At 46.0% G+C, this 10,079-nt stretch overlaps 1 protein-coding gene and 1 pseudogene across 1 annotated transcript; one reads left to right on the forward strand and one right to left on the reverse strand.

Moving 5' to 3' along the window:
* The first annotated feature begins 1,559 nt into the window (after window positions 1-1,559).
* LOC118477089 (zinc finger BED domain-containing protein DAYSLEEPER-like) lies at window positions 1,560-4,219 on the forward strand (annotated as a pseudogene).
* Window positions 4,220-8,684: 4,465 nt separating this feature from the next.
* Window positions 8,685-9,787, reverse strand: LOC100101513 (transcription factor MYB42). Its single transcript, NM_001112539.2, has 2 exons — window positions 9,452-9,787; window positions 8,685-9,336 (listed from the first exon to the last, which is right to left on the reverse strand). Exons 1-2 carry the CDS (start codon window positions 9,712-9,714, stop codon window positions 8,817-8,819), a joined length of 783 nt encoding a protein of 260 aa, NP_001106009.2. The 5' UTR covers window positions 9,715-9,787; the 3' UTR covers window positions 8,685-8,816.
* Between the last annotated feature and the right edge of the window lie 292 nt (window positions 9,788-10,079).

Genomic DNA, 10,079 nt, shown 5'->3' on the forward strand with positions numbered 1-10,079 from the left:
TGTATATACTAATTATTAGCTTATGAGAAATGTGGTGGTGATGGATCAACTCATTCTATTCCACAAACCAAATAAAAAAGTGAGGAGTGAGAAGAAGATGGATCACTTCATTCCTCAAACCAAACACACTTTAAATGTGTCTTTGGTTGAGGAGTGTAGAAGAATGGTGCGGCTTCATTCTAGTTATTTTGGATGTTTTCGTTTTCAACAAAAGATGAGTAGATTCTTAAGTATCCAAACGGAAATTTACCATAAATAGTTGGAGTCTTCCCGCTACACTAAAATGATTGGACACGAACGCTCTCCTCCCTCTTCTCCCCTCCACTCATATTGCTCTCCAAACAAACAAAGAATGGAGCGGCTCCGCTCTATTCTACTCTTCAACCAACAAAAAATAGTGACTCTGTTTTGCTTGCCAAACGGAGAATAGAACGGCTCCATTCTCAAAAAATAGAATGGAACCACTCTATTCTAATTGACTCTCCAACCAAACACACCTAAGTATTCGACATCTTCATCGACACTTAGATCTAGCTGATTCTTAACATTTGGAACCGTTTCTTTTGAAACTGATCGTTGGACCTTCGTCAACAAGGGCATAAAAACCGTTTAAGCTCAATCATCGTGTTTCATTGTGACTTAACTTATGTATCGCTACAAAATATGCGTTAGACATAATAATCTTGTGATGTCATTAATCACCAAAACCAAACAGGGGCCTTTTGCTAGAATTATAAAGATGGAAGTGATACTAGTTCCAAAGAGGTTGAGTAGGGTGGGTTTATTTTGTGAACGGGTCAAAACGGTTGATACCCATACATGTAGATGGGTTTGCATAGGCGTGGGCTTCCATGGTCTTCACCCATTTGTATTCGAACAGTGCGCCTCGGGCCTCGACCATCCGTATTTTAATACTCGTGCGCCTCGGGCCTCAACGGCCGACGCTCCCCCTTGCCCTGGCTCCGCCCGCATCCCGCCCCGGCGCCCCACCGACCCCTCAGTCCAATCCACCTTGACGCTCCGCCCGCTCGCCAGCATGACTGGACGTCGTCGTGGCCGCCGCCGCCAACCTACGCCAAATCTTCGCCAGTCCCTTATCCGCAGACAAGCACCCAACAACAAGAGGTATGCCCACCCCTTCTCTTCCATTCCTGATGTGCAAAATTGAGCACTTAAACCCTAACTCGAGCAATTTGGCTATTTGGATTCAGATCTGATCTAAAGTTAACATTCAGTGATGTTATATTCTTACTTCTTGAGTTCTGGTTATCTACAAGTTTGATTAGATTAAAGTAGTGATGCTATTTTCTTAGTATAGAGGGAAAGGGGACCATAATTTGGCATGAAAGTCGGTTCTTGCTATAACAACATAACTGAACCAAAATAACTGGTTTTGGATATAATGGATGGATGCATTGAACATGTGACTTGTGGAGTAAACTTATAGATTAATAGGCAATTATGTGGTAATTTTGAATGCTCCTCCGCTTCCTAGCCTTTTGTATGTTTCTCCTTGTTAATTGAATTGTTAACTTTGTTTAGTTTTCTTTTAAATATAGATGGATTTAGGGGTATGTGAGGGTTCAGGTACTAATACCACCTCAGATGACCAATCAGTGCAAATGCCGACCAGAAGGGCAAAGGTTTGGGAGTATTTTGAACAGGAGTTAGTTGAGGTTGATAGAGTGATGAAGGCTATTTGCAAATACTGTGGCACAAAGCTGACAAGTAAAAGGAATTCAGGCACAAATAGCCTTATAAACCATGTTGCGGATACATGTCCTAAAATTCTAGTTCAGAACCGCAAGTGATTCGTTGCAACAATGAGAAAAAGGCCAGGAGGAGGTTCATTTGTGTTTGACCCTTGAAAGACTCGCGAGTGCATGGTTAAGTGGTGCATCAGTGCCAAGGTCACATTCAATAAGTTTGATGATCCTTTCTTTGCCCCGTGGATGGAGTCATTGCAGCCATCGTTCAGTGGTGTTGGGCGTCAAACAATGCGAAATGATTGTATTACCAGATTCAAGATGATAAGGTAAGAGTTAAGGAATGAGCTATAGAATCTTAACTCTCGGATTTGCTTGACATCTGATCTGTGGACCTCAAATCAGAAGTTGGGTTATCTTTGCTTGACAACCCACTACATTGATGCAAACTTTATCTTGAAAAAGAAGAATATTTCATTCAAAGATGTCAAATATCCACACACGGGCCTAGCAATCAAAGAAGTAATTACAAAGTGTCTCATATATGGGGGATAAAAGAGAAGGTGTTTACTATCACATTGGATAATGCCTCCAACAATCAATCAACATGTGACCTCCTTCGAGAAAGTGGACGTTTGGACATGTTATTTGGAGGCGCTCTTCATGTTCGATATTGTGCACATATCTTGAATCTCCTATTTCAAGATGGAATGGCAATTGCTTATGGATCAATCGATAAGATTTGTGATCTGGTTAGACATATCATATCCTCACCCTCTCACATACAAGCTTTTAATGAGATTGCTGAGAGATCTGGATTGCCTTCAAAGGCCAGATTAATTCTTGATGTTCCAAACCATTGGAATTCAACACACAACATGATTATGGAGGCCATTGAGTACAAAGTTGTCTTGAAGAGATATGCTGAGGAACAACTTGAGCCTTCACCAGATGATGAAGAGTGGACAAATTCTGAGGCGATTGGAGAGTTTCTTGGGGCGTTTTAGGAACCTACGAAAGCATTCTTAGCACATAGAAGTTCAACATCTCATTTGTTTTTGCATAATATGCTATGTATCCATCAAGCTCTAAGAAATGCAAACTAGAAGACGAATTTTTTGGACTTCTTTTATGAGAAGACATGCCAACAGTTTATCGACATCCAAATAAACATGTCCTTGGCCAAACAATGGTTCACCAAGTTTTTTGGAGAATATGCAAAAATTGTTCAAAAAGATACTACAATCTCACCTATTGTTGGTACAAAGACTAGTACTTTGGAATCACCGATTCTTGGAAAAAGAAAGTTGGATAAAGAATTTTCTGAGTGGTCCCAAACAAGAGGAAGACCTCTTGCAAAGTCTAAGCTTGACACATACTTAAAAGAAGAATTTGTGAGAACAAATGAAAGATTTGAAATTCTATGTTGGTAGAGGACAAATGCAAACAAATACCCAGTGCTTTCAGCTATGGCGCGTGATTTATTAGCAATATCTTTGAGCATTGTTCCTTCGGAGTCTGCTTTTAGCGTCGGTGGTCACATTATTGCTAATAATCTAAGCTCAATGACACCAGCAACACTTGAATGTCTTGTACACTGCAAGGATTGGTTGTATGAACAGCCAAATATTCAAGGTACTTGATAAGTTTAATAAGTATACCTTAATTGTGCTTTCCTAACAATTGTTGTTTTGCTCACATCTGTTGCCCTGTGTTTCAGCCTTCGGACCCAGTTAGCAGCAACACTCTTCTACTAGTAGAAATGGGTTAGTAAACAATATATCCTCTCTTTGCTATCTTACTAAATATTTTCATCATAAACCATATTTCAAATATACTTGCAACATAAACATAAACAAAGGAATAAAAATGATACTTAGAAGATGTAAGATCTTATGAAACAATGGTATAATTCACTTATACTGAATCAAAGCTTGCACTTTCAACTTGTCAAGTGTTAGTAGGGAAACGATATCACATGACAATGGCTATTCCTCTTGGAGTGAAGACAATATGTAAAACCAATACTGCCGCCCTCTTTTCATCATATGTGATGTGAATAGTTCTTGAAAATAATCAGCACTAAACCATAGATTGCTTGTTGCATACCTAAGTTATCTTGTACAAATAGTTTTCTAAAGACATCGTGGATCTGAGTTAGGATCAGTTGTTTAGTTTCCACCAAACATTTTGCATCTAGATGAGATGTCTGAATTGGGATGAATCTTTGTTAGAATCATTCGCTATCAAAAGTAGGATAATAATATATCTAAAGTGCCAATATATTTAGTGGCATAACCATAACTAGTCACACAATTTTATTATGTACTAGGTGTCTAACCAAGGGATAATTATGCTGCTTTTCTCACACATTGCTTTTCTTTTTCCCTTCCAGGGAGATTTATGCATCGTTAGGCGGGCTTCTGATGCTGCTTATGGGTAACCCTTCCACCGGTGCTAGCTTTGAGCTTGATCAGAGGCTCTTTCGACTCATGTGCAAGGTGTATAACTGATGCGTTTTGTGGTAGATCGGTGTGTCTACTGTTGTCTTTATGTATAAAATTGTCTGCTTGATCAGGGCTGAGTACTGTTTCCTTTATCACCATGGATTTATGGTAACGAGTTTCTATTTATTGGCAAAAAGATTATTGTTCATTAAGGATTTTTAACAAATGTTTTTTTGTTATTATCTCAAGACCTGAATGTCCATCGACCCACTGTGTATGTAGTTCTGTGTTTTTGTATGCCATTGAAGATACGTGTAAATTTGTCACAGTGTATGCATGTACCTTAACAAGCTGAACACATGGGTTTTACATGGGTTCCCACCCAGTTATGGATTGGTTTAGAGTCAATAATGTTATTGGTTGGATTGGGTTTAATTTCCTCATATTTTTTTTTGTTATGAGATGGATGTCAAAGTTATTAGATTTGGGTATATGTTGTATGTATGGTGTGTTTTTTTGCCGTTAGCAGGTTTATCCATAACTCACAGTTGTTTCAACCAAACAAATTTCAACAAATTTCAGTTATTTCACGATCGTTGACCGCAATTCTTTTACAGGTCACACGTAGAAAAAGATTTTCAGAAGGAAGCACGAGGGGGAACGTACGTGGAAGCTTCTGCTGCCTACCAAACTGTGCGGACGTCGGGACAAAAAGGGAAAACTCATGGCGATTGGACTCATCTCTTCCCGTCCATTCGTCCTGGATGGATCATCATCACCGAGGCGCCATCTGCGGCCATTCCATCCAAACGACCGTCTCATCGCGTGGACACTGTGCCATGGTCTTTGGGGTCTCCCTCACGACGAATCCATCCATCCATCCGTGGAACCGAGAACAGCCAGCAAGATTAATGAATAAGCAAATGAGAAGAGACAGAGAGAGAAGATGGCAACTAGCCCAGAAACACATGCCACACAGGTGCCTTTATGATTGGCTACACCACGGACAAGATCATTCAGCCCATCAATTTTTGAAGCCTCGATCATGCATGTCGTGTCGCATTGCAGGGACGAACCAGAGGGTTCAGCTTTCACTGTCAGTGCCATGCGCCCCCTGCTGCAGACCATCCGTTGCGCTCGCAACCCCCAACCCACTCCCACTCTTGGAACCATTGCTGCATAAACTAGGAACCATTATATTGTCGTCTGATTTCTGTCATCTTTTCTGGCTTGAATTTATATACATACACACTTGCTCGGCGGTCCTTTTCTGCGGCTGTCGCTGCACCTGCCTGTTGCAGATTACTACTCCGTACGCCAATAGTATTGGCCGGCCTATCTTTATAATTTTTTTTTCAAGATATTAATTCCCAAAGCTAATTTTTGAGTTAGGCCGAATCCAGAAGATTAATGATATTACAGTTAAATAAATAAGTATAATAAGTTAAAGTCACCTACGACTACGAGGAGCATGTTCTTCTAATTTGTGCAGTGTAGCCAAAAGCCCGCTATACGTACCTACTGCTCCAATATAGTCACGTTAGTTTTTTTATTTCAGAATTAACTATTCATTCATACTGATTTGTTTCGACACCTAAATATTACTCAGCATAATTTTTTTATTGAATTAAAAATTATGTATTAAAAAAAACTTAAAATAAAATTACATAATAATTATAAAAAATTCCAAGAGAAGAAAAAGTGTGTGAAATGAGCTCCAACTAAGTAAGAATATCTATAAATGAATTGAGAATGAAATTTGTGATTTTTTGGATTCCAAACAACCACACGTGATACTGATGTGGACCAATCAGAGAACGACAACTCAGGGCCTGTTTGTTTACCCCCATGGATTATATAATCTGGATTATTTTTGGAGGATTATATAATCTGGATTATATAATCTGGATTATATAATCTGAGTAGTCCTGTTTGTTTACCCAGATTATTTGAGTTGTTAATAGGATTCTTTTGTATGAGGAAGACAAGAATGCCCTCTATATTTGTACTAGGTTGAAACTCATATATGAAAAAAAATAATTCAATTGACATTGGCAAATATTGCATTAGCAATATTATCACGGAAGGCATTATGTCACCTTCTTCATCCCCAAATTGACTAGTACTAGGCACAAAAACGATTCGGTGGATTATAATGGCAATGGTGGGTAATTTCTAGAAAACTTGAAAGGGTAGTGGGGAAGTGGGAAAAAAATAATCTGAAATAAGCACCTCCTCACTTGCTTATGGATTATCATAATCCAAGTGGTTAGATTATATAATCTGGGCAAATAAGCTGGACTGTTTGTTTGCCTCTTAGGATTATTTAATCCAGATTATATAATCTGGGGGGTAAACAAACAGGCCCTCACTCTCACCGCGTCTCTCTCGCCCGCTCGAACCCACTCCAACTCCAACGCACTGCCCCCCCTACTATCGTCCGGTCGTCCCTCTACCGTCTCAGGCTGAGTCTAGTGCACAGCCTCTCTCTCTCGCCCCTGCCACGTCAGCTCTCGCCTCCACTATCGCCCCTGCTGCTCCAGTGCACAGGCTGCAGGAGGCTACAGCCTCAAGCTATAGCCACGTCAGCTTATTTATTTCAGAATTAAGTAATTCACGCGAATTTATTTCAACGCTCAGAAAACACACAACATAATATTTTTTATAGGGATATTGATACAAATGATAGGGATAAGGGTATGGTGGTGGACGCGCAGCCGGAAATAGTGCACGGGGGAGTGAGGCTGAAACATCGGAGCGACGATGTAGTGAAGAAGACTCATCTAACGGAAGGGTTGTAGGTGACCCATCGGACTGCAAGAGATCCGTGAAGGTGTTCAAATCTGGGGACCAACCCGACATTGTGTGAAGAAAGGGGAGTTTGGAAGAGAAAAATGAGATGGAATGGTGTGTGGAATGAGCTCCACCCGGGTAGGGATATATATAGAGGGATTGGGGATGAAATTTATGATTTTTTGCAATTTTTTTCGAATTTTTTGGACTCCAAACGGTCAAAACGGCTAGTTGCAACGGCTAGCACACGTGGACCAATCAGATCGTGACACGTGGACCAATCAGATCGCGCCACGTCGCTCTCGCCCGCGCTCTCGCCCCGCCGGTGCCTCGCCTCCCTCTCGCCCGCCTCTCGCCCGGGTGGGCGCTCCAGCGCGGGCGAGAGCGAGGCGATACCGCCCGCTCTCGTCGGGCGCCATCGCCATCGCCCGGCGCCGGCCTCTCGCCCACGCGCGAGCGGCAGCGGCCTCTTCTCGCCCGTGCTGCCGCCCGCACTGCCACCAGCCTCAACTGCCTCTCCAGTGTGGACTACAGACCTACAGTGAGGCGACAAGCACACTGTCGCCAAACGCGGCGGCCATCGCCCGCCCATGGTCTCTCCTCTCTCGTCTCTCTCCTGCCCCTCTCTCGCCCTCACTCTAGCCCCCAACTGGCACCACCGCCAGCCGCCTGCCACGAGCTCGGCAGTCCTCCCTTCCCTTCCTTAGGCTGAGTCCAGTGCACAGCCTCCCTCTCGCCCCTGCCACGTCAGCTCTCGCCTCCACTCTCGCCTCTGCTGCTCCAGTGCACAGGCTGCAGCAGGCTACAGCCTCAGGCTATAGCCACGTCAATTTTTCTATTTCAGAATTAAGTAATTCACGCGGATTTATTTCAACGCTCAGAAAACACACAACATAATATTTTTTATTGAATTAAAAATTACAAAGTACATAATAATTAAAATAAAATGACATGATAATTAAAATAAAATTTTTTGGACTCCAAACGGTCAAAAACGGCTAGTTGCAACGGCTAGCACACGTGGACCAATCAGATCGCGACACGTGGACCAATCAGATCGCGACACGTGGACCAATCAGATCGCGCCACGTCGCTCTCGCCCGCGCTCTCGCCCCGTCAGTGCGTCGCCTCCCTCTCGCCTCCCTCTCGCCCGCCTCTCGCCCGGGCGGGCGCTCCAGCGCGGGCGAGAGCGAGGCGATATCGCCCGCTCTCGCCGGGCGCCAGCGCCATCGCCCGGCGTCGGCCTCTCGCCCGCCTATCGCCCGCGCGCGGGCGGCAGCGACCTCTTCTCGCCCGCGCTGCCGCCCGCACTGGCACCAGCCTTATACCACCGAGGAGCACTACGTTATGGACACCGTGTCGATGAGGTGACCTGTGCCCGTTCGTTCGGTTCGGCCACCTGAAGCCGCTGCTTTTACTTATCGTTATCGCAGCAGCATTTCTCGCCTCACCAGCAGCTTGCCACCGCTCGCCCGACCGGCCTCACCGAAACGACGCTCTGCTGCTGTTGGGCTTGCTTCACCACGCTAACTGTCCCCCTTGCTCTTTCCTTGTCTTTTCCTACTACTTGTAGTAGTAGTAGTTACATTACAACACAAAGAATCCGGGAAGCAACCCGGAGTCAGAAGAAAGTACACATGATTATTCCTAAAGTTCATCAACCAGGTACTAAGTATTTTTGTTTCTTTTTTACATAGAATGGAAGAGAAGAAGGGAGCAGCTACTGTGTTGAGGTAGCCAGTAGCTAGTGATCATCCTGCACTATCTTCTAACTAACAACTAGTAACCAACTAGCTCTATCCAAATCCAACAAGCCAAGACTAAAACCGACAACAAAAGGAGAAGAAAGGACGTGTGGGCTTCGTTTCGTTCACTTCATCTCCAGGCCTCTGAAGTCGAGCACGCTGGTCCTGAGCCCCAGGAAGTGGTGCCCGTTGCTGCAGCTGCACCCGGCCGCTCCCTTCTGTCCGCCCAGGCCGCAGCCGAGGCAGAGGCCGTGGCCGTGGCCGTGGCCGGCCTGCAGCGCCTCCCGCTTGACGACGGCGGGCTTGATGAGGTCCAGCTCCTCCTCCTCCTCCTCGCCGTCGTCCTCATGCTGGCACGGCGGGCTGATGCAGAGGTCCAGGTTGAGGTCGGGGCACCTGGGCGCCTTGACGGCCGCCGTCTCCTCGGCCTTGATCGGCGCCTGCGCTGCTGTTTCTGCGGCGGCGGCGACGGCGGTGTTGGGGCTGGGCTGGAACGAGATGGTGGTCGCGGCGCCCCCCGCGACGCGGCGGTGCGTGACGGGGTCGATGCCGCTGCCCAGCAGCTTGCGCCGGATGTGCGTGTTCCAGTAGTTCTTGATCTCGTTGTCCGTCCGCCCCGGGAGCCGCGCGGCGATGAGCGACCACCTGCAGGCAGAGGCAAGGCAACAACCGGAGGACGTTCTTCAGCTTGCTTGCTTGGTTTGGCTGGGTCAGGTCAGGTGGCGCGGTGAGAGAGGCAGAGGCAGAGGCAGGCACGTACTTGTTCCCGAGGAGGCTGTGCAGCTTGACGATGAGGTCGTCCTCGTCGGCGGTGAAGTTGCCGCGCTTGAGGTCCGGGCGGAGGTAGTTGATCCAGCGCAGGCGGCAGCTCTTGCCGCAGCGCAGCAGGCCCGCCGCCCTGGGCAGCGAGCGCCAGCACCCTTCGCCGTGCGCGCGGACGTAGGCCACCAGCCGCTCGTCCTCCTCCTTGGTCCACGCGCCCCTGTTGGTGTGCGCCTTCTCGCAGCACGGCGACCGCCCCATCGTATTATCGATCTGGGCTTTTGCTTGTTGCTACTTCGCGTTTGGATTTGAGAAGGCAGCGAGTGGGCGCGGGGCTTTCTTTTTCTAGGCGGTTGGTTGGTTGGTCGCGGTGTGAGGAGATGACGAAGGTTGGTGGCCACTGGCCAGGTTGGGTGGCTCTGGGTGTGGGTGGACGTGGACTGGAACGGAAACGGCCCGACACGACCCTCAATTGCTAATGCTAATGCTAATGCTAATGCTAACGACGACGAACAGTTTGCGGGGATTATAAAATTGTCGGCCACGTTTTTAGCACGGGCTACCAACACGTGACTTAATCTACACTTGATCTCACCACCAGCAACTAGTCGCAGCTTCCGTTTGGC

Source organism: Zea mays, chromosome 4 (genome assembly GCF_902167145.1).
Source record: "Zea mays cultivar B73 chromosome 4, Zm-B73-REFERENCE-NAM-5.0, whole genome shotgun sequence".
Classification (NCBI taxonomy): Eukaryota; Viridiplantae; Streptophyta; class Magnoliopsida; order Poales; family Poaceae; genus Zea; species Zea mays.